Consider the following 25,917-nt stretch of genomic DNA (forward strand, 5'->3'; position numbering starts at 1 on the left):
AAGTAGACTCCCACAAAAGAAAGCAGACAACTGCAAAAGAGAGCAGACACCTGCAAAAGAAAGCAGACAACCGCAAAAGAAAGGCGACAACTGCAAAAGAAAGCAAACACCTGTAAAAGAAAGCAGACAACCGCAAAAGAAAGCAGACACCTGTAAAAGAAAGCAGTCACTAGCAAAAGAAAGCAGGCAACCGCAAAATAAAGCAGTCACCCGCAAAAGAAAGCAGACAAGCGCAAAAGAACGCAGACAACCGCAAAAGAAAGCAGACACCCACAAAAGAAAGCAGACACCCACAAAAGAAAGTAGACACCCACAAAAGCAGACAACTGCAAAAGAAACAGACACCCACAAAAGAAAGCAGACAACTGCAAAAGAGAGCAGACACCAGCAAAAGAAAGCAGACAACCGCAAAACAAAGCAGACAACCGCAAAACAAAGCAGACAACCGCAAAACAAAGCAGACAACCGCAAAACAAAGCAGGTGTCTTAAAAAGAAAGCAGATACCTGCAAAAGAAAGCAGACAACCGCAAAAGAAAGCAGACAACCGCAAAAGAAAGGAGACAACCGCAAAAGAAAGTCGACAACCGCAAAAGAAAGTCGACAACTGCAAAAGAAAGCAGACACCTGTAAAAGAAAGCAGACAACCGCAAAAGAAAGCAGACAACCGCAAAAGAAAGCAGACAGCTGTAAAAGAAAGCAGACAACTGCAAAACAAAGCAGATACCCCACTTCAAAGAAAAAAAAAATGATTTGGTTGTAAAAATTGCAAAATGTTTGTAAAAATAACCATTTGTAAAAATAACCAAATTTACAATTTATTTCTTATAAAAAAAAAAAAAAAATCAGATTTTTAATTCTTTAGTCTACAGTTTGTTTCCAAGATTACCCGCCACCTCTGCAGAGTATAGAGGTGGCTCATTTCCTAGGCAAGGAGTGCAAGTTCTTTGTTATAAAGCCTGGAAGTGTTGCCCTGAACCTAAACAGTTTGCTGGCTTCAGTGCTCCTGCACTCCTCTAGGGCTACAGAGGCAAATTTGCTTTTGCTACCAGCATTGGATAGCACAGTGTCCGTGACAGCAACCAAACTATGCTGCTGATCCGAACTGTCAATCATCACAAGCACATCGTCCACCAGCAAGCAAGAACTGGGGGCCGTGAACTAAATGATGAGTAATTCCCTTTAAGAAGTCTTTAGTGCTTCTAAAGGAGTCTAAAGCGGGCTTTACACGCTACGATATCGTTAATGATTGATCGTCAGGGTCACATTGTTTGTGACGCACATCCAGCGTCATTAATGATATCGCAGTATGTGACACTTATGTGCGACCTAAAACGATCGCAAAAGAGGCCAAAATCGTTTGCCGTGGAGAGGTCGTCCTAAAACAAAAAATTGTTCTCTTCGAATTAGCGATGTTGTTCCTCGTTCCTGCGGCTCCAGACATCGCTATGTGTGACACCGCAGGAGCGAGGAACATCTCCTTACCTGCCTCCACCGGCAATGCGGAAGGAAGAAGGTGGGTGGGATGTTACGTCCCGCTCATCTCCGCTTCTATTGGACGGCTGCCGTATAACGTCGCTGTGACGCCGCACGAAACGCCCCCTAAAGCCTTCTTTACACGTTGCAATTTCGCATACAATATCGTATGTGATTTGCAACGCCCCCATCGTATGTGTGGCACGTTCAATTTGTTGAACGTGCCACACAAACGATTAACCCCCGTCACACATACTTACCCGGCCATACGACCTGGATGTGGGCGGCGAACGTCCACTTCCTGGAGTGGGAGGGAAGTTCGGCGTCACATCGACGTCACGCGGCAGCCGGCCAATAGAAGCGGAGGGGCGGAGATGAGCTGGACGTAAACATCCTGCCCACCTCTTTCCTTCCACATTGCCGGCTGGAGCCGCGGGAAGCAGGTAAGATCTGTTCAATATTCCCGGGGTGTCACACACTGCAATGTGTGCTGCCTCGGGAACATTGAACAACCCGACGTGCAATTCGTCAGGATTCAACGACGTGTATGTGATGAACGTTTTAACGTTCAATCGCAATCGCACGTACCTGTCACACACTACAATGTACCTTACGATGCCGGATGTGCGTCACTTACGACGTGACCCCGCCGACACATCGTAAGATATATTGTAGCGTGTAAAGTGGGCTTTAGAAAGGAGGCAGATCGCCGGCCAGAGCGACGTCGCAGGACAGGTAAGTCTGTATGACTGGGGGTAAGCGAGGTTGCGCACGACGGGCAGCGATTTGCCCGTGTCGCACAACCGAAGGGGGCGGGTACGATCGCTTGCGATCTTGCTAGCGAGATCGCAGCGTGTAAAGCCCGCTTTACAGTTGCTTAAAAGGTTTGTTCCTCAATCGCAACAAGACAAGGGCTAAATCTCTGCCCTGTGGAAGTCCTACATCTGGACCCCTATCAACCACAAGAATAAATTTCCTGACCTCTCTGATTTAATTGGTAAACAATGTGCACATTGGTACCATTCAAAGTGCATGGAACTAGGAGCAGTAACGCAGTGCTGACTGCCCTATTGTCATTGGGCAGGACTCCCAAAGGTTGGTGACTTATCACCTATCATCTGTGGATAAGTTGTAATTGTGGAACAACGTCTTTTGGAAACATTTCCATTTTTATGCCTTACAGGATACTCTTGGGTTTAGTATTATTCTGCATATATCTCAAACCAAAAGAAATCCTGGATCATTGAATAATTTAGGGAATCTGTCACCAAGTTATTGCTACCTCATCTGAGAGCAGCATAATGCAGGGGCAGAAATTCCGATTCCAGCGATGTATCAGTTACGGAGTTTCTTACTGTAGTTTTGATAAAATCACTGCTGTATCTCCTGCAGATCTACCAGTTCTCTAAATGTAGAGCTCTGTATAACCCTGCCCCCTACCACTGTTTGGCAACTTTCTGTCTATTTACAGTGAAAGCTACCAATCCGTGGTGGGGGCGGGGTTATACAGAGCTCATGAATATGAGGACTACCTGTCAGCAAGTTTACTAGTCCTCTAGTGATAATCTCTTGCAGATGATTGTATCACAACTATAGCAAGCAGCCCAATGAGTGGTATATTGCTGGAATCAGGGTCTCTGTCTCTACATTATGCTGCTCTCAGATTACACAACCAAAACCTGGTGACAAATTCCTTTAACTAGAGTCCTTGTAATGTATTTCAAACAGCAAAGTTATTTTTTACACAAATTTCATAGATAATCTGAATGTTGCTGAAGGACAGGCACAAATCCCCCACAGGGGATATATTTAGAACATATACACAGTTACTATTTCATCATCCTCTGGAGCAGAGTATTGCAGCATTTATAAACACAATGCTAGGGCAGGAGGATTACAAGCACTACAAACATCGTCTTGGATCCACCATGTAAAGTTTTACAATCCACGCCAGTCTTCCATAAATGTTTTCTCTCCTAATGCACTTAGCCTTTCTGGTTTCTGCTCTGTTTTGGTTCACTAACTCCCACCCCCCATAGTCACGGATTTACAATATATACAACCAGATATTGTAAACCGGGCAATTAGCACTGTGTGTTAGAGACGACTTGTGTCTTGTGAAAAGTTACAGGGGGATGACAATAAATTGCAGACGGTCAGGTCCAACAAATCCACAAGTGTCAATTTCTTTAGCACGGGGGTCAATTTTGGATATTGCATTAGCAATAACATCTCTTACCTTATGTACCACCAGCCCTCCAGGTTCTTTTGGATGACCTCCACTGTGACTCCTTTCTCAAATCCAATCTCGTCTTTTCCTTGGCTTGTGTAGGGTTGTACGGTGACATATTTTTCTTCTAAGGACAAGGAAAATCAGATTAGTAACAAGTTTAAGGTTAGGGCTTTTTCACATTGCGTTATTGCCTATATTCACTGGTCCCGTCAAGGCCTCAGTCTAACCCCCCCACAAAACGGGTTTCGGACGCATGCGCCGATGGGGTTATTGACTGTAATGGAGAAGACGGAGTCACCGTGTGCTCTGTCGTGCACAATTTCGAGCGTATACGCTTTCAGCATTCGGACACCCAGATGCAGTTTACTACGTCTAGGTGTCCGCCTGCAGAAAGCGTATACGCCCGAAAATGGAGCAAGACAGAGCACACGGTGACTCCATCTGCACCATTATAGTCAATGGCCCCATCGGTGCATGAGTCTGAAACCCATTTTACGGGGGTGTTCGGACGAAGGCCCCTATGGGACCTCTGAACAGAGGTCAAAACGCAATGTGAATCCACCTTGAGAGAACAGTTCGGCTAACTATTGTGTAATGTTCTGAAAACACATTATGTTCTATAAACTTAGCATTCAATTTCACATTGATCGATAGACTTGAGCGAAGAGCAACTTTAAAAAGTAATTTCTCTCTGAAGGACCTCACAAATTCATGCATTACATGGACAGCCTATTTATTTCAATGGGAACTAACTATGTAATGCTCCATTTCTCCTGTGGAGGCAGCGCAGAGGATCTGAACTCTTAGTGCCAAGTTGTCCCACAGATTAGAAATGATCATCGGGGGCTCAGTCAGTGGGGCACTGTGTGATACGGTGTTAGTGGGCCTTTGTAACAAAAAGGGATTATTTGAAGTAAACATTTTATTAACGTTTAATGTAACATATCATACAAGTATCTGGCTATAAACACATGCAAGTTGAGAGATCACCCTATATCTACTCATAAGGACAGATGACAGAATAGATAACAACAGTTGAAGACAACTACTGAAACATTTTATCGGAATACAAAAAAAGGGTTCAGTCACCCAAATCAGCGAAGAACATGATCATGACAGGTGAAATTCCTCTATGTTTGACATTAAAACTTGCCCTATTCTAGGAGAACAACTGTACTTGGATAATTCGTACAAAGGATCTAACCATCACCATAGCACACCAATCTGGCAGATGAGGGACATGAAATGTCAAACAGGATGGGCTTATGCAAAAACCATCCAAGGCACATACACTACTCACAAAAAGTTAGGGATATTTGGCTTTCAGGTGAAATGTATGGAAAATGTAAAAAGGAAAGGCTCCTGAAACTAGAGCATCAAGTAGAAGCTTGCAATGATTGATGATTTCCTCATCTCAAATAATTTATTGAAACAAAAGCCAATTACAGCGGTGCGTATACCACCCATAAAATGTCCATGTCTCAATGACTTGTCATGTGGCCTTGATCATCAATTACAGCAGACAACGACGTCTCCTGCTGTTCACAAGTGAAGTTATTGTCTGCTGAGGCATGGCATCATATTCTTATTGAAGGGAAGCCCTCAGTTCATGGAGCTTCTGAGGTACAGAGTTACAAGCCTCTATACGGTGACGCAGGTGATCCTGCAGGTTTTCTAAAGGATTCAGGTCTGGAGAAAGTGCATGCTACTGAGGTACCCTAGGCATTTCTCTAATGATGTGACCTCAATGAGCTGGAGCTTTGTCATCCATGAAGATCAAATTAGGCCTGTGCTGCTCATGTAGATGCACAATGACTGGATTAATGATGTTATTGAAGTAGTAGGGGCTTGTCACTGTACCATTCACAAAGTGTAGGGCCGTTCTGTATTAACTAGACACAGCTTCTCACAATGTAACACCACCACCAAAAGCTCGGCTGGTGACAACAGTGGCTGATGCACAGCACTCTCCTTGACGTCTCCAACATCATAGGCGGCTATCATTTCTGCTCAGCACAATTTGATTTTTATCTTTGAACAGCACTGAGGCCCACTGGTACCTTGTCCAGAGTAGATGTTCCCTGGTCCTTGAAAGACGATGACACCTGTACCTGGTGGTGTGGTCAGATACCCTTGCAGGTCATCTAGCACGCAGACCACTCTGATGTAAACAGTTTTGAAAGATTTGATGTTCCTTAGGTGCCTCTCACCTCTTTAAATGTGCCTAGAGTTGTGTGTGGTATTCATCATTCAGTTCTGAAGGACACTGTTCACAATGAAAAGTTCATCAGTGTGGGAAGTGGCCAAAGTGTCCACTTCTATGCCATTCTCTGACTCTTCCAGTCTCTATCTATCTCTGTTGCAACCTGCTGATGACACTCTGTGATACTTTAAGCTCAGTGACCACGTCCGTCTAAGAACATCCTGCTTGAAGCGTCACAATGGTGTGGTACTGTTGATCATTTATTAGGTGTCAGCTTGGTCTCATAATGTCAAAATGTGAACAGCATGATGAGAAGGACTGTTTAAATACCAATTCTAATTGAACCCCAAAATGTATTGGTCAATTCATGGATCAAACACCTGTTGTGAATTTTGCCATTAAGCGTCTGGTTACAGAACAGCAAGTTGTGCAAAAAGTCCTAAAACATTGAACAGTTGGACATGTGCATTCTAAAGTTCAAAGAAGGTCACATTAAGTCCACCTGAAGATTAGAGGGCATTATAGGATCATCCTGAAATTTCACCTGAAAACCAAATATCCCTAACTTTTTGTGAGTAGTATATGTGTAGCTTCAGAGGAGAATAAAAAATTCCATCCTTAGATTGCATTTTTGGCTGACAGTAATCTGTCATCAGCCATTACATATAACATTTATATATATATATCATTTCCAAATGACAGATTGGTTGAATTGTAAAAATCAAAAGGTGCATTGCCAAGCATCCATATTAAATATAGGGGGGTCGGGGATGCGTGGCCACCTCTCCTCGGACCGCGCCAAACTGTTGGCTCCCATTCAAATTCTACAGATTTCCCAGCTCAGTATCCTGTATATTAGCCATGAAGTACAAAGGAGAAATGCCCCTTAAATAGTAACTAAACCTTTGTCACTTTCTTTCTATATTTGAGTGCCTTTTTAATTGAAAGCAGGTCGGTGGTGTCTCGGTCCTAAAGGCCCCTTTACACACTGAGACTTTCAGCGATCCCACCAGCGATTCCAACCTGGCCGGGATCGCTACAAAGTCTCTGGTGAGTCTCTGGTGAGCTGTCAAACAGGCAAACCTGGCCAACGACGCAACAGCGATCCGGACCTGCAGAACGACCTAGCTAGTCAAACACTTGAAACGAGCGATGTGTCACAATATCTGTCAATCACTATTCTCTGTCAGTCGGTCTCTCCCTCTCGGTCTCTATTCTCTCTCTGTCGGTCCGTCACTATCTCTGTCCCTCTCTCACAGTCTGTCGGTCATTTTCCCCTCCTCTCTCATACTCACCGATCCCCGGCGCGGCGCTGCACGAGATTCACACTGCTGCGGCGGCTTTTACTATTTTGAAAAAGCCGGCCGCTCATTAAACAATTTCGTATTCCCTACTTTCCCCGCCCACAGGCGCCTATGATTGGTTGCAGTGAGACACGCCCCCATGCTGAGTGACAGGTGTCTCACTGTTCCCAATCACAGCAGCCGGTGGGCGGGTCTATACTGTGCAGTGAAATAAATAATTAAATAATTAAAAAAAACGGCGTGCGGTTCCCCCCCAATTTTAATACCAGCCAGATAAAGCCATACGGCTGAAGGCTGGTATTCTCAGGATGGGGAGCTCCACGTTATGGGGAGCCCCCGAGCCTAAAAATATCAGTCAGCAGCCGCCCAGAATTGCCGCATACATTATATGCGACAGTTCTGGGACTGTACCCGGCTCTTCCCGATTTGCCCTGGTGCGTTGGCAAATCGGGGTAATAAGGAGTTATTGGCAGCCCATAGCTGCCAATAAGTCCTAGATTAATCATGTCAGGCGTCTCCCCGAGATACCTTCCATGATTAATCTGTAAATTACAGTAAATAAACACACACAACTGAAAAAATCATTTATTAGAAATAAAAAACACAAACACATTCCCTCATCACCAATTTAATCAGCCCCAAAAAGCTCTCTTGTCCGGCGTAATCCACGGACCTCCAGCGTCGCATCCAGCTCTGTTGCATGCAGGTGACAGGAGCAGCAGAATACACCGCCGCTCCTGTCACCTCCACGCAGCTAATGAAGGCAATAGCGCGATCAGCTGAGCTGTCACTGAGGTTACCTGGATCCAGCGGTGGATGCAGCGGTGGCCGCGGGTAACCTCAGTGACAGCTCAGCTGATTGCGCTACTCACCTCAGTTGCTGCGTGGAGCTGACCGGAGCGGCAGTGAGTAGCGCGATCAGCTGAGCTGTCACGGAGGTTACCCGCGGCCACCGCTGGATCCAGTGACAGCGGGTAACCTCAGTGACAGCTCAGCTGATCGCGCTACTCATCGCTGCTCCGGTCAGCTCCATGCAGCAACTGAGGTGAGTAGCGCGATCAGCTGAGCTGTCACTGAGGTTACCCGCGGCCACCGCTGCATCCACCGCTGGATCCAGTGACAGCGGGTAACCTCAGTGACAGCTCAGCCGATCGCGCGGCTGTCTTCATTAGCTGCGTGGAGGTGACAGGAGCGGCAGTGTATTCTCCTGCTCCTGTCACTTGCATGCAGCAGAGCTGGATGCGACGCTGGAGGTCCGTGGATTACGCCGGACAAGGAGGGCTTTTTGAAGCTTATTAAATTGGTGATGAGGGAATGTGTTTGTGTTTTTTATTTCTAATAAAGGATTTTTTCGGGTGTGTTTATTTACTGTAATTTACAGATTAATCATGGAAGGTTTCTCGGGGAGACGCCTGACATGATTAATCTAGGACTTATTGGCAGCTATGGGCTGCCAATAACTCCTTATTACCCCGATTTGCCAACGCACCAGGGAAAATCGGGAAGAGCCGGGTACAGTCCCAGAACTGTCGCATATAATGTATGCGGCAATTCTGGGCGGCTGCTGACTGATATTGTTAGGCTGGGGGGCTCCCCATAACGTGGAGCACCCCATCCTGAGAATACCAGCCTTCAGCCATATGGCTTTATCTGGCTAGTATTAAAATTGGGGGGGACCGCACGCCGTTTTTTTTAATTATTTAATTATTTATTTCACTGCACAGTATAGACACGCCCACCGGCTGCTGTGATTGGGTGCAGTGAGACACCTGTCACTCAGCGTGGGGGCGTGTCTCACTGCAACCAATCATAGGCGCCGGTGGGCGGGGAAAGTAGGGAATACGAAATTGTTTAATGAGCGGTCGGCTTTTTCAAAAGAGGAAAAGCCGCCGCAGCAGTGTGAATTCCGTGCAGCGCCGCGCCGGGGATCGGTGAGTGTGAGAGAGGAGGGGAAAATGACCGACAGACTGTGAGAGAGGGACAGAGATCGTGACGGACCGATAGAGAGAATAGAGACCGAGAGGGAGAGACCGACTGACAGAGAATAGTGATTGACAGATATTGTGACACATCACTCGTTTCCAGTGTTTTAAGTCCCCTTTACACACTGAGACTTTCTAGCGATCATGCTGCACAGCGGGAAACAAAGGACCAAAGAATGGTCCTGAACAATTTGTAGCGATCAGCAACTTCACAGCAGGGGCCAGGTCGCTGATGTGTTTCACACACTGCAATGTCGCTGGGGAGGTCGCTATTACGTCACAAAACCGGTGACGTTACAGCGATGTCGTTTCAGATGTTGCAGTGTGTAAAGCCACCTTAAGACCCCCATCGATCAATCTTGCGAGGTGGGCAGCACTTGTGACATTGTATAGATCCTGCCTGAGATAAGGAATGAATAGAAAGCGTAGGCTATGAATGAAGCCCATGCTTTCAATTTAATCCATACTCCGCTCTACATACTCACTACGTTCCTATCACCTGAGCTGTGCACCTTTTAATTCTGAGTGTTTTTATGAGCGATTAGTCAGGGCCTCAAGACCCACACCTCAGATGAGGGGTACAGACGCTATAGAAAGCATAGACTATACCACCTATAATTTTTATCAACTCCTCTCTGCTTTGTGCGCGCGCTCAGGCAGGATCTGTGCACTCTTCGTACCTAACTCTGCACCTCTCAGGAAAGAGGGGATACTATGATCAGTGGGGGTCTCAGGATCTGCTTGCATTTAAATAAGACTCCTCCCCACTGACTGCCAGATTGGTTTGTTAGTCTCCATAAGGAGAAAAGTTCTCCACTTAGACACCACTATAGCTTCTTATGCAGCCAGATCAGATCTCTTACTTTGCATTGACAAGAGGCAATCACCCAGAAACACCGTGTCTGCAAATTGAGGTTTTGATCTGGCATAAATCCTAGGTCATATGACAAGGCTCATTAAAGGGCCACTTTTGACTTTTAGGATTGCTACTTCCAATAGGTGGCGCTAGAGTTCGTCTTCTTCCTCTCTGACAAGACGACTTGAATATATCCCTGAGGAGTATTGCAGATATAAGACCCCTCACCAGTGACAGCCAGACTGGTTTGTCAGTCTCCGCAAGGAGAAAAGTTCTCCCCTTAAGCTGGTGTCACACTAAACGACAGCGACAGCGACGTCGCTGTTACGTCACCATTTTCGGTGACGTAACAGCGACCTTGTAAGTCGCTGTTATGATCGCTGCTTAGCTGTCAAACACAGCAGAAGCAGCGATCATAAGGTCGCTGTGCTACATGTTCAGAGAGCAGGGAGCCGCGCTTAGCGCTGGCTCCTTGCTCTCCTGCAGCACACATCGGGTTAATTAACCCGATGTGTGCTGCAGCTACATGTCACAGTTCAGAGAGCAGGGAGCCGCGCTTAGCGCTGGCTCCTTGCTCTCCTGCAGCACACATCGGGTTAATTAACCCGATGTGTGCTGCAGCTACATGTCACAGTTCAGAGAGCAGGGAGCCGCGCTTAGCGCTGGCTCCTTGCTCTCCTGCAGCACACATCGGGTTAATTAACCCGATGTGTGCTGCAGCTACATGTCACAGTTCAGAGAGCAGGGAGCCGCGCTTAGCGCTGGCTCCTTGCTCTCCTGCAGCACACATCGGGTTAATTAACCCGATGCGTACTGCAGCCACATGTCACAGTGCAGGAGCCGGCACTGGCAGCAAGAGCGGAGGCTGGTAACCAGCGTAAACATCGGGTAACCAGGGAAAGGTCTTCCCTTGGTTACCCGATGTTTACGCTGGTTACAGCTTACCGCAGCTGCCAGTGCCGGCTCCTGATCGCTTCATTTCGTCGCTCTCTCGCTGTCACACACAGCGATGTGTGTGTCACAGCGGGAGAGTGACGACCAAAAAATGAAGCTGGACATTCAGCAACGACCGGCGACCTCACAGCAGGGGCCAGGTCGTTGCTGGATGTCACACACAGCGACAGCGACGGGACGTCGCTGCAACGTCACAGAAAATGGTGACGTAGCAGCGACGTCGTTGTCGTCGTCGTTATGTGTGACACCAGCTTTAGACTGCATTTAAATGGACACTCAATTATAAAAAGGTGATACAACTTTAGTCACTCTTTAGTCCATAAAAAGACAGATTCTCCATCACCTAAACTATATGAAAAGAATGATCTTTAGAGTCGCTGTATCTACATGTAGTTTATCCTTTACATTAAGATAATTGCATTTGAGAAACTGTATACAAGAACAGCAAATTATACAGGATGCTTTATACTTAATCTTGTATTTTCTTCCTGGGGCGACTTTATTTAGGTTTACTTGTTGCATGTTATCTTAATAGAGTATTTACACAGAATAAATGTAAACTGCTTGTATTTATCCAATACAACATAAGCAATGGAGCAGCAAGAGTGCAGAGCGAGCGTGGATCAGATATACCGAGCCAAGGAAGCCGAAAAGCAAATGTGACAAAACTGTGCAAAGTGGTTAAAAAGCAAAGGAAAATATAGATATGGAATTGTTTGGGATTCCGGCTTTTCATAAGGTGGTCAGAGACGCATCAATACTCCAAATATGGCCAAAAGCTTTAGTTATTCTCATATTAGACTATCAACATGACCATAACTAAAGCAGAGTATACACCAGTAGACCAGTGGCACTGAACCACTGCCGATGAGCCACTTGTCTGCTGATCACTGGTCATATAATAGCCTTTTCTGCTCAGAACGGTTAGCAATAGATTGTTCTGTGCATATAGGCTGCCATATTTCAGGGTAGGACATGTCATGTTTATACAGGACAATGTGCTGCCGAGAATAAAGATCTCTTAAGGCGGCGTTACACGCTACGATATATCGTGCGATCGCACCCGCCCCCGTCGTTTGTGCGTCACGGGCCATTCGTTGCCCGTGGCGCACAATGTCGTTAACCCCTGTCACACGTACTTACCTCCATAACGACGTCGTCGTGGGCAGTGAACATACTCTTCCTGAAGGGGGAGGGACGGTCGGTGTTACAGCGACGTCACACAGCGGCCGCCCAATAGAAGCGGAGGAGCGGAGATAAGCGGCCGGAACATCCTGCCCACCTTCTCCCTTCCTTATTGCCGGCGGCCGCAGGTAAACTGCAGTTCGTCGTTTCCGGGGTGTCACACATACCGATGTGTGCTGCCTCAGGAACGACGAACAACCGGAGCACAGAAGCAGGAACGACATTATGACAATGAACGACGTGTCAACGAGCAATGATAAGATGAGTATTTTTGCTCGTTAACAGTCGTTCGAAGGTGTTACACGGTACGACATCTCTAACGACGCCGGATGTGCGTCACAAATTCCGTGACCCCGACAACATATCGTTAGATATATCGTAGTGTGTAACGCTGCCTTTAAGCAAACCAAAAGATCGTTTTGCCCGACGAATGAGCAATTAGTGTCACTATGTTTACACTGCTCGATTGTTGGAAACAAACATTCTTGATAGTTATGTAGGGTTAATGCACCAAAGGGTTGGTGGACATTATGCAATCTGTGACGTTTAACAACCACCGATAAGTACATAATTACTGATTGGATTCATTTAGTAGATTGTTAAGGTAGGCTGTCACATAATATCCACACAGAACGACTTGTAATAGATTGTTCTGTGCTCAAAGGCTCCCATTGTCCTCAGCAGAACAGGCCCTGTTAGAACAAGACAATATGCTGCAACAACGATGATGGAAAAAAAAATATTTCACCTGACTAACAAGCATTTGGTCATTTATTGTGATGGGAGACTGGCAACATGCTTACACTGCTCTACTATGGGCGACGAGTAGGTCTACAAATGCACCTTAACATGTGTAAAAACGCTATTAACCTGCAGATATGGGATAATCTGCAGGTTAATAGCATTCTGTACCTGCCCGTCACCACTGCCGGGAGGAGAAGAATTTTAATCCTCCCAGCAGTGTTCCAGTTTCAGTCATGGGGGCGGCGCCGATGCAGGTTCAGTCACTGCTTTGTGTATGGTGAGCGGTGGCTGTAACTGCCTCCCGCACTGACTGACAGCCGGGTCTAATGCTGAGCGGCTGTCAGTCAGTGCAGGGTGGCAGTAACAGCCACCACTCACCATACACAAAGCGGTGACTGAACCTGCATCGGCGCCGCCCCTGTGACTGTAACCCAAATGCTGCTGGGAGGATTAATGTTCATTTCCCGGCAGTGGGGTTCAATGTGCAGTCACAAGGCAGGTCCCAAGCACTATTAAGCTGTGGATTAACCCCATATATGCAAGTTTATACCATATTTACAAGTGAAAGGTCCCTTTAAGTCTAAGTATCTGTAACCACTAACAGAATTTTTTTTTTTTAAATATTGTATATTCCTCCTTTATAAATTAGTTGTTGGAAGTTCTTAGTTTCTAGAGTAATTTGGAAGTTCAAAATGTCCCTGTGGCTGAACATGACTTTGAAATGTTTATCTTATGCCAATGCATAGAACAAAATGTATTTGGCTATTGCAGACTCCGTGAACCCCACAAGGAATGGTGCCCTGGCTGACACGGACATGTAACTGACTGGCTGCAACTCAATGCTTCCACATGACAAATAGTCACATAAGTAAAAGCTCATGTTTTAAAGAGGACCAACCACCAGGATATTCCTATATAAACTAAAACCAGTGCTATACTGCTGCTATCATGCTGATTCTATACATACCTTTAGTTGTGAGATCGGATGTATACTTTCTGAAATACAGGCAAGTTTGTGAAATACACTGTTACTTGATTAATAGCAGCTACAGAATATTAAATAGGTGGGTCGGATTTTGCTAGTTATTCATGCCCCTATCTGCCTGCCTGTCCTTCTTCCCCCTGTCATTCCTCCCCTGTCCTTCCTCCCCCTGTAATAACAGAGACAGGCATATTTCTATTCCAGGCCTAACTGTCCCTGTATCTAATAGCATAAAGAGATCTTTAGAAAAAGTATTTCTAAAGATCCATACAATATGGTAATGAGGCCAGTGACTAGTCACAAGAGTGTTAGCTCCCTTGGCTAGTCAGCCCCCTTAGCATGTAAGCACATTACTGTGGGTGTGCTAACATGCCAATGAATGTGCAGCGTCAGAGGATAGTTGCACTCACCTATCTGCTGCCATCACTTCCGATTCTTTGGATTTCGGCTCAGTGCGCATGATCCCGGACTTCCGGTTATGCGCACTACATGAGTTTGAAGCTAGGACGCGTACACCCGGCTTCATAGTGCGCATGACTGAAAGTCTGGGGTCATGTGCACTGAGCCAAAATCCAGGAGTAAGAGGCGATGGCAGAGGAGAGGTGAGTGCGACCATCCTCTGATACTGCACATTCATTAGCATGTTAGCACATTCACAGGGGCATGCTTACATAAGGGGGGGCCGACTAGCCAAGGGAAATAACGCCCTTGCAACTAGTCCCTGGCCTCATTAGCATACTATATGGATCTTTAGAAATACTTTTTCTAAGGATCCCTTTATCTATGTTATTAGATACAAGGACAGTTAGGCAGGGTTTAGCAATATGCACCCAGAACTGCCCGTGGTTCTGAGTGCATATTGCACCTCACAGGTGCTCTTTAAAAAATGAAAGTTCGAGCTGCAATCCAAGACACAGCCCATGGAAAGGAGGGGCACTATTTGTCAAAAAAAGATCCTAAATTCTAATCTGAGAAATTCCACTTAAAATAGTGATGCTGTTGGTTTACGTCAAGCGTGTGTTTATTCACCAACGTGGGCATACATATGGTTGTAATTTGTATAATCCAGCGATTACATTATACAACCTTATTTCCATAGCTCCAGCGTTGGGTACATTCACAGTAATATGCTCAAGAAGAGCAATTGAAGTTTCTGTGAAATTCGGATGGCAAGACTGGACTGGCGACTCGTGAGAGAACGACCACAGAATATGCAATAATTACTGGTGTGGAACAGCATCAAGGACATACTTGGAAGGTTCAGCATGTGGCAAACATATTCCATGGTTGTTATTCACTGTTGGGAAGCACATCATTTATTAAAAATTATTCTTTTGCTTACATCTGCATAAAAAGCCATTAAAAAAATCATAAAAGCCAAGGAGGTAAACAAAAACTGTATATAAACAAACACAATGTGGTCTCCATCATTAGGAAACACTTAGGCTCTTATGAAATTGGCTTTGGGTTCTCATTCTTTTTACGGCTATTTTTATGGTGTATTGAGAATATAGCATGGAATTTCCAAATGATTATAATTATGGACTCTAAAAATCAAGGAACACTATTATGTTCCACGCCGTGGTCTGAGTTAACCCACGAGTATAAGCCAGTTTAACCAGTTGAGAAGGGAAAAGATGTCAAGAGGGAACCCTCGGCTATATTTAAGGAAATTTGGAAGCTCAGTTATAAATGGAGATTCAACCTCAAATACAACCTTCTTAGCCAAAGTGCTACTTTATTAAGGGTTTTCCAATCTCAGGGTCAAGTGGTGTCAACTACTGGAGACTGGTCCCAGCATGTAAACCAGCGATCAAGTATTAGAGAGACTTTCTTTGCTGTAATAGCCATATGGGTGCTCTCAAGGGGGCCCCCTCTGGATCTCCTTGCCTACAAGAATGAGTGGAGATCTGCTATGTAATCATGTTACCCACTGTGGCAAAGCTATGTGTTACTTGGGAGGGGGGGTATCTGAGTGAACATTATCTGGTGATACATATAACCTTCAGTGGCCACAAGTAATGCTGACACTTGACTCTTGACCCTACCTAGCTTGCTTAATTTGCCTCCCACAACCTCCTCCGCTCATATTGATGTTCATTTTCTCACTTTTCTAAGAAAACCATTCCAGTCGCATGGGGGGGAGGTGCCATCCACATCTTTACTGTGTTGTGGGATTGGAAAGACAAGCGGAGTCTGGTTGAGACTTACCACTGCTCTTCCTGGTCCTCAGCGGTGGCCATCTAGGGAGCAGGAAGAAAGTGATACCAATCTGCGCTGCGAAGGCTTTTGGGAGGCAGATGTAAGGAGGTTGTAAGGTTTTTGTGTTTTTCCCTTGAAGACACCAACTGCGTTATGGTTATGTTACATAACGTCATGCAATATTGTGAAGGTAATGTAATGTGAACTTGGGATGTATGTGTCATGTGTGTAGTAATATAAGGTGTGAGGCATAGTGAATAGCAGTGTTACATGTAGGATAAGATAGAGTAAATAGCTGGTCATATATTTCGGCATAGAACTGGGTAAAAGTTTAAGTCTGCCCAGCAATAGACTGCAGGGTCAAAGATAGATTATTTTGGGACTAGTCCCTAAGGGAGGAGTGGGAACACATGGAAAGATGACAGATTTCTTCTTACTGTTCACATAGGGACGAGCCTGCTGCAGTAGCAGACATGAAGTCTGACTAAGGAGCAGGACCGCATGCAGTGGGTGTCCTGAGGAAGAGAGAGAAAACCGAGAACAGCGGTATCAAGATTGAGTGATAGAGAACAATGAGATACTGAGAGTTCTGACAGAGGCAGGTTGGAGAACCAAGAAAGCAACCGAGTGGCAGAAAGAGAGAGATGTCTGTAGGAAGGAAGTTCAGTGATTTGGTCCCTAGTAGCTCATAGCTCTTAAGGTAACACACCAGTACGGAATAGTATGTGAGATGAAGAAAGTGTCCTGGGTGGGAGCCCCTAAAGCGTCAGTAGGCTATGAGCCTAGTCCATTTCCCTTTAAGAGGGAGAAGACACAAAACTGCAGTGAGGACAGGATGACTTTCATGGACAGTGCAATAAAGCTGTGCTGCGTGGTGGTGAAATATACAAGACTATGTACTATGGGAGGAATATGTGAGATTGAACATGCAGCGTAGATACTCTGTGGTGGTAACAAAACTTACGAGAAGCTATGTGCCCGCTATCATCTGTATATAGACGTCATCAAACTTTTGTTCAGTAATACGTCATTTTAAATTGGTAGTCTCCCTCAGTGAACTGTGTAGCAACTGGACATGGCTAGCCGAAGTCAATAGCAGCATGCGGCCTGCAATGGTAACAGCACACACACCGTGCCAGGACCCCATGTTTCATGTAGCATGCCAGAGTGCAGAAGATCCAGACCTCGCCCACGACAAACGCCGTGTGCCTACGTTTGAGTATAAAATACATATTTGTTGGCAAATCAATGGCCAGTAAAGGGTAAATGAGATTTTATATTAAGCCTTTCCAATGTCATTAATATGGTGCCACATTTCTGAACCTCCCTAATAAAAGATGCACAAACCACACGTTTCACAGATGGAGCTGAAAGCCAACTAGAATTTGGCCTGATATTGAATATTATTAAGGAATTAACAGAAAACTTGTGTTGTACTGGAGACCGCAGCGAAACTTTATTCTCACATACTTTCCATCAGTCAACAATCCCTCCGAGTCTTCACATCCCTTATCCTGCTTGATGCTCTGTACTGGGAAAAATCTTTTCCAGAGGGAGCGGAGTTTCTACACGGATGGAGGCTGTGGTTTTATATATATTTTTATTTCTCTTATTTAAAAAAAAAAACAAAAAAAAACAAAGGGGAGCGATGAATTGTTAATCAGGAAACTGTGCGTTTGCTATGACTGAGATGTGGGTGTAAAGGAGGAAACTGTAGAGACTGGAGCTCATTATCCATATAGGAACCTTATGTGTTCCTTAGCACTTAGGAATGGTCTCATGTATATATTACACTTTGCACGATACTTGTTAGAATATTCAATCATATATATGGTAGCTATTTTTTAAAAAAATCTACCAAGCAGTCATGATGTTAAAATCACTGGCCTACTATTGAGTAGGTCATGAGTCGTGACAACAAAAGAGCTCTGATCCATTGAGGCATGGACTCTACAAGACCTCTATAAGTGTCCTGTGATATCTGGTACTACTAGGTAAGCAGCAGATCCTTTAAAAGGTTTGTGGCAACTTATTCTCTATAATTTAAGAGATGACTTCCCAATCACTAGGGTTCCGACCACTTGAACTGAAGTCGAAGCAAACAATGGGGCTCTGAAAAAACCCTGTCTGGATAAACTAAAGGTACCGTCACACTTAGCGACGCTCCAGCGATACCACCAGCGATCTGACCTGGCAGGGATCGCTGGAGCTTTGCTACATGGTCGCTGGTGAGCTGTCAATCAGGCAGATCTCCACAGCGATCAGAGATCAGCCACCAGCGAGCCATGTAACGATGCTGTGCTTGGTAACCATAGTACACATCGGGTTACTAAGCAAAGCGCTTTGCTTATAGTTACCCGATGTGTACCTTGGCTACGTGTGCAGGGAGCCGGCTTCTAGAAGCTGCGAACGGTGGTAACCAAGGTAAATATTGGGTAACCAAGCAAAGCGCTTTGCTTGGTTACCCGATGTGTACCTTGGTTACCAGCGTCCGCAGAAGCCGGCTCCCTGCTCCCTGCACATTCAGATCGTTGCTCTCTCGCTGTCAAACACAGCGATGTGTGCTTCACAGCGGGAGAGCAATGACCAAAAAATGGTCCAGGACATTCAGCAAGGACCGGCGACCTCACAGCAGGGGCCAGGTCGTTGCTGGATGTCACACACATTGACATCGCTAGCAAGATTGCTGTTGCGTCACAAAAACCGTGACTCAGCAGCGATGTCGCGTAGTGAGACGTGGCATTAAGGGACATGCATGCCGGCATTCTCTGCATTCATTGTCTATGGGACAGACAGTGATAGCGAGTGCTGTCCTTGGATATCTCAAGATTGTGAAACTCCCAATCTCCTATCCTTAGGATAAAGAATAACTTCCAAACATAGCACAAACCCTGTGAGTTGCAGTGGGGCCTTCATGGTTCGTTCATGGTAGAAACTTTCAGAGGTGGACAGGGATCAGCATTGTCACATACACAGCAAGCTGCAAAGCGCATATGCTCATTTGTTCTCTCATGAGTTATGGTACGTTTCTTATATTCCTATTTCCAAAAATAACACCTCCCCCAAAAATAAATCCTAGCAGCGATTTTGAGCATTTTTGGAGCAAGGCTTAAATATCAGCCCTACCCCGAAAATAAGCCCCAGTCGCTGATCAATAATGAAGTGTCCATGCAGCTAAAAAAGTTAAAGATACTGCAGGACACTTCATTAAAGGCAGCGGACACCCTGTAATCATTGTCACCAGACGCTGAGCGGGAGGCCTTGCAGTGGATCGCACACCCGCACACATCAGATCGCGCGCACACACACACACACATCATATTGCACATACACTCACCACATCCAGCTATACCAGTTTCTTCTGGCCGGGAAAGAATCCTGAGACGCAGTGCGGTGGAACGCAAGGACCTGCGACTGCGGACTGAATGCTTACAGGATCTGCGATGAGTAACTTCCTCCCATCCTTCCTTTCGGCCGGAGGCATTCTGTACTGCCGGATGTGGTGAGTTACTAGTGACTGTGTGCGTGCGATCTGATCAGTGATTGTGTGTGATCTGATGTATATGTGTATGAGTGTGTGTGAGATCTGATGTATGTGAGCGTGTCGGCCAAAAGCAGGGGAAGACAGCGTGCAGCATACCTGCTGAGAGGGCCCGCCGGAGATCACAGGAGGACCTGGGAGCCACACAGACGTCCAGGGTCCGGTAAGTATGAGTCTTCTGGAAAGGGAAGGGGGTCTGCTTTTGGGGGGGGTAAACTTACCCCCAACCATGTTTTTCCAAGAATAAGACCTCCTCAATAACTAATAGGTACGGAATACTGTAAAGGGTTTTCTGATCTTTTAAAGTGATGGTATAATGTTACGAAACATCATTACATTGTGATAGAGATCGTCTCCATTCCCATACAAGTTTTTCTGTTAGATAATATCCTAGCAGTATGCAATCAATTTTTATAAGACTAGAATAGCGCCTTTAGACCAAAAGAAAGTCATATGCTAAAGAGTATAGCAATCAGGCATAAGAAGGAGAATGGTTAGTTCTGGTCAAGAATAGAAGCAGCGTCAACATGCACGTGATTGTGTGGCCCCTGAGAAACAGCCGATGGTGTAAATATATACAAGCACAACCAGCATACTCTAAAATGTTCCATTCACCTCGGCTTTGTTGCCTGTTGACAATGCCGCCCAGCGTCCAACGCCGGTCCAAGCGCCGTAGATGAGCCTTGCGCCTCTTAGTTACTAATGTAGATGGATGTAAACATGAGGAGACAAACAGAAAAAAAAACATGACAGGAGGATGTGAATAAAATCAAGAAACAGAATTACATGAACCATTAAAAAAAATGTTAACGTAAAATATAGAAACTGGTTAAAATGGGAGATGAGTAGGTGACCAACGCTTAATGGTAGTTACTGGACAATATAGAGAAAAAAGTCACAAACAGTTTGGATAAAGGCACATGTGTTTTGTCTCATAAATACATGGCTTGTCATTGTGAATTAATGCATGGAGGAAGCTACAAAGGCCTCCTATGTCACATAAGACACCAGTACTATGGATGATACACAATGGAATTTGCACAGAAGCCCGAAACGTTTAATTTACGCCTATGAATGAATTGCATCGTATGTCTGTGCAGATTTGGTTGCTTATGACATGAAGTTCTTCCAATAAGCTTCAACAATCTTGTAGGTTTTCATTATTTTTTTATGTATATTGATCTTTTAATCATCCTCCCCGGGACAGCACTGAGAATAATTTGACGAAACGTTGACTTTTGGCACTTTTCGCACAAATAATAAAGTCACCTTGAAAAAAATCATGCCCATATATTTCTGGAAGAAAACAATGCAGATAGGGCCACCCAAAACATTGGGCTTCAAGCAAAATTGTGGTGCTTGGTAAACAAGAAAAAAAAAGTCTGATTCGAGCAGGAGAGGCCTAAGCCGGCCATACACATGAGATAGCTGTCAGTTGAATGATTAGATGGTCGGTATCAGATGGCGAGGTAGTCCCGCTGAAATCGGGGGCTTTGGCTGACTTTTGTCTCGTGTATCTAGGCCTTTAGATACCGTACACTTTTAAATAATAAAAGTTTAGATGTGCGGAGTCCACAGGTTTATGTATCAAACTGCTAGAGGTGACAGTGATTGGCGGTGAACCAGGAAAACAAAACATTGTACTCTCTAGATACTGCACCCAGAGTTTTAATCCTGCTCAAATTTTGGGTAAGGAAAGGTTAAGGGGAGCAGTTCTGGGTGCATAGTGCTAATCCCTGCCTAACTATCCCAGCATCTAGTAGCATACATAAAGAGCTCTTTAGAAAAAGTATTTCTAAAGATCCTTTATGATAAGCTAATGAGGCCAGGGCCGATTGCCTAGCGTCATAATCAGCGGTGACGCGTGTACATGTGTCCATTGCACCTCCAAGAACGCCGGGCTTAGGGTCAATGTGCATGATCAGAAGTCACCGTACTTCTGGTCATGTGCAATATGAAGTCTGGTGTATATGTCCTGGCTTCAGAGAGGTCTACTGCGCATGACCAGAAGGGGCGGGCAGTTCTGATCATGCGCACTGACCCTAAGCTCAGCGTATGAGGCGGTGCAATGGACACAGGTACGCGCGTCACTGACAATGATGACGCTGCGCAGTGGGCATTGAATAGCATCTTAACACACCCCTGTGGGCGTGCTATCATGCTAAGAGGGCGGAATGAGCCCAGGAACTAACGCCCTTGCGACTAGTCCCTGTGCTCATTAGCATATCATAAAGGATCTTTAGAAATACTTTTTCTACAGATCTCTTTATGTATGCTACTAGATACAGGGACGGTTAGGCAGGGATCAGCAATATGCACCCAGAACTGCTTGTGGTCCTGGGTGCATATTGGACCTGACAGGTTCCCTTTAAAAATTCTTAGATGTTGTAGTGACGTCTGGGACTGTAAATGAATAAAAGGTTAGATGTGCTGAGCCAGGTCATCCACGCACAGATTATGGGCTTTCCACTGACTTGTACATGGCTTTCCTCAGATTTGGAAAAGGATCAGTGTCGAGAAGGACATATTGCTTAGTATCCGGAAATGGCCCCATACTCCAACCTTCAACTATCAAAGCCTCTGCCATGTTATTTTTTTTTTTTTTTTTTTACAGATTGCTAATTGGACACATTTCTTTGAGACATTTGGGTAAAGTTAGCAGTTCGTGATGAATAAAATATAGAATGTCAGACAGAAATGCAAACACTTAAATAATACATCTGCTATGTACACAATCCATGCACTTGCAGTCCCCAAAATCAATTTTTCAACACTTGCACTTATCCACTGCGGTTTTTCTAAGTCATGACATAGATATTTCCTGCACTGCTGAGTCTATCAGTCACAGTAAAATATTTATTACATCTTACTTTCCATTGCATTTTTTTGCTTTGAAGCTATAAAATTTACATTTTCCATCAAGTCCTTGCTAACAGTTTCACAAAACACGCACATTGTCAGCAGATTTCTGTTAGTTACGGACCAGTGGTGGTCACACCAATGATGAAGCCTGAAATCCAGTCATACATCCTATTTTGGAGCCTGAAGTAGGAGTGGACATGGCCAAATTCGAACATATAGTTTTAGCAAAATGTCACCTAATCCTCAGTAGAGGATAAAACTGAGGGGCAGGTCCATTTTCTCCATTGGGTAGAACATTGAAATCAAGCATTCTGACGGAATACTGAAGAAGGCAGCTAAGCCCTAGGACAATTTCTCCCCTTAAGACCTGCCTCAATTTTCCTTTTCCATACTTGCCAACTATTCCAAAATGTCCAGGAGACTCATGGAAAAAGGGGTGATGTCCTGGACTCTAGGAAAAGATGGCTTATGCTCACCTCCTGGAGTTGGAAGAGATATTGCCCCAAATATCATTCTCGACTGTAATCTTCAGAAGCCTTGGGCATCAGAACAATGGTTTTCCACTACTAATGTCATCCCCTTTCTTTTATGCTAACTCTTCCTAACCAAAGGTACCGTCACACTAAGCGACGCTACAGCGATACCACCAGCAACCTGACCTGGCAGGGATCGCTGGAGCGTCGCTACACGGGTTGCTGGTGAGCTGTCAAACAGGCAGATATCACCAGCAACCAGTGACCAGCCCCCAGCGACGCGTGGAAGCGATGCTGCGCTTGGTAACTAAGGTAAATATCGGGTAACCAACCCGATATTTACCTTGGTTACCAGCGCACACCGCTTAGCGCTGGCTCCCTGCACTCCCAGCCAGAGTACACATCGGGTTAATTACCCGATGTGTAGTCTGGCTATGTGTGCTGGGAGCAGGGAGCCGGCACTGACAGCGTGAGAGCGGCGGACGCTGGTAACGAAGGTAAATATCGGGTAACCAAGGAAAGGGCTTCTTGGTTACCCAAAATTTACTTTGGTTATCAGCGTTTGCAGAAGCCGGCTCCCTGCTCACTGCACATTCAGTTGTTGCTCTATCGCTGTCACACACAGTGATGTGTGCTTCACAGCGGGAGAGGAACAACTAAAAAATGGTCCAGGACATTCAGCAACAACCGGCGACCTAACAGCAGGGCCCGGGTTGTTGCTGGATGTCACACACAGCAACATCGCTGTTGCGTCATAAAAGTCGTGCCTCAGCAGCGATGTTGCTAGCGATGTTGCTTAGTGAGACGTGGCCTTAACACTTTCCTAATATACTTCTGCTATCTACTCTGCTCCTGTAAGTTTATCTAAAAAAGGTTTGTAAATACCCTTATTGTTGTTGTAGCTTTGATCCTTCCGGATGCAGACTGGAATCAACCAACTGAGCAGGGCATGTCACTAGTCGGGTTGAGGTTGTGGAGACGCATGCCCAGATCACACTTCACTCTCCTCTCAGCCCCCACCAGTGATTGCCCTCCTCAGTTGGTCTGCTTCCAGTCTGCATCCGGGAGGATCAAAGCTACAGCAATAAAAGTGTGATAAATGATTTATTATTTTTCATTATTTTCTTTGGTCCTCTTTTGCTTGGTTTCTCTCGGGTTGACTGTTGTCAATTCATTATTGGGGGAGCCCTTCCTTTAGGTTTATGATTTGGTATTGGGCCATTTTTTATCTAAGGAGGTCTTTTAGGTTTATGAATTTTGACTCCATTTATATCCATTATAAAGTATTTATTATTTTTCATTATTTTTTTGGTCCTCTATTGTTTAGTATCTCTCGGGTTGACTGGTGTCACTTTATTATTGGGAGAGCCCTTCTTTTAGGTTTATAATAAAGGTGTTTATGATTCTTTTAGAGATAAGCTTACAGGAGCAGAGTAGATAGCAGAAATATATTAGGAAAGTGTTAGGAAAACACAAATCCCTATAAAATACTTTTTTTTTTTTTTTTTACTACTAATGCTATAGGAGCCTTCATTCTTCTCTTTGTCCCCTGGGCCTCCTGATGATCCAACAACAGGCGGGGAAACGCGTCGAGGCAGTGTGCACCACACTTAATTGAGGGAAGTTTTTAAATGATATATTATGGCAATAGGTTGGAATTGATTATGGACTAGTTTAATGTGTGCACCTAAGATATATGGGCTATTTATCAATATCATATGGCACTGTGACTATGATTAATTACAGCTATCACTAATATCTGATCCATAGTTTAATAGGGTGGCATAAGGCATATTTGTATTCAGGATGTACCTCATCTGGGGACATATTATTAACTCGGTAATTTGCCTTTATATTTATTGAAATGAACTAGGTACTGTTGCTTGATGGAGTACCAATGTATTAATGTCACTGGATGTATTGGTTTTGGATCTTGATTTGTTAGCTGATAATTATTTTTATTATAAAGTCTTGTATCAATAGCCCTATTTAAATGTGATATTTCTAGCTGCACGATTTGTTAACGCATGGTAGGGTATTCATAGGCAGAGCGAGAGATAGCCGACGAGGAACGGTGGCGCCCAGTTAAGTTAGGATGTCAAACCCTCCGTTGGCAGGCAGGGGTCAGTCATAGTGGCCCATCAGGGTCACCAGTGTTCAGTAATATACTTTTGGTAATTGTAACCATATTGTATGACCTCTGTCTATAGCTATCATACATTCGGCTACCCCTTGTGTATCATTGTCTCCCTATGTTTTTATTTTTGATTGACATTTCAGATTGCGGGTTATTTCACCTGGACGATTTTAATAATATTTAATAAAGAAGTATTTTATAGGGATTTGTGTTGTTCACTTGTTAAAATAACTTTAAAACTTTTCCAAAACTATTTTTTGATTGCTAGTGAAAGTGTTAGTTAGGAAGAGTTAGGGGTACTTTGCACACTACGACATTGCAAGCCGATGCTGCGATGCCATGCGCGATAGTCCCCGCCCCCATCGCAACTGCGATATCATGGTGATAGCTGCCGTAGCGAACATTATCGCTACGCCGGCTTCACATGCACTCACCTGCCCTGCGACGTCGCTCTGGCCGGCGACCCACCTCCTTATTAAGGGGGCGGGCCGTGCGGCGTCATAGCGACGTCACACGACAGGCGGCCAATAGAAGCGGAGGGGTGGAGATGAGCAGGATGTGAACATCCCACCCACCTCCTTCCTTCCGCATAGCCGGCGTGAGCCGCAGGACGCAGGTAGGAGATGTTCCTCGCTCCTGCAGCTTCATACACAGTGATGTGTGCTGCCGCTGGAACGAAGAACAACATCGTAACATCGGTCATTTCCAAATTCATGGAAATTACCGACGCTACACCGATCATACGATTACGACGCTTTTGCGCTCGTTAATCGTATCAAAAAGGC

The 25,917-nt window shown here is 45.0% G+C and overlaps 1 protein-coding gene across 5 annotated transcripts in view; it reads right to left on the bottom strand.

Annotated features, from left to right (window-relative positions):
- Positions 1-25,917, bottom strand: part of SH3PXD2A (SH3 and PX domains 2A) — a 498,307-nt gene that overhangs the window by 30,423 nt on the left and 441,967 nt on the right. For 3 of the 5 annotated variants that reach the window (XM_075348623.1, XM_075348625.1, XM_075348624.1), the window contains one exon: positions 3,714-3,831. In XM_075348623.1, the coding sequence (XP_075204738.1) occupies positions 3,714-3,831 (118 nt within the window). Of the gene's footprint in view, positions 1-3,713; positions 3,832-20,275; positions 20,360-25,917 lie in introns of all 5 variants that reach the window. The other 2 variants (XM_075348622.1, XM_075348621.1) reach the window with 1 other exon arrangement.

Source organism: Anomaloglossus baeobatrachus, chromosome 5, assembly GCF_048569485.1.
Source record: "Anomaloglossus baeobatrachus isolate aAnoBae1 chromosome 5, aAnoBae1.hap1, whole genome shotgun sequence".
NCBI classification, from domain to species: Eukaryota; Metazoa; Chordata; class Amphibia; order Anura; family Aromobatidae; genus Anomaloglossus; species Anomaloglossus baeobatrachus.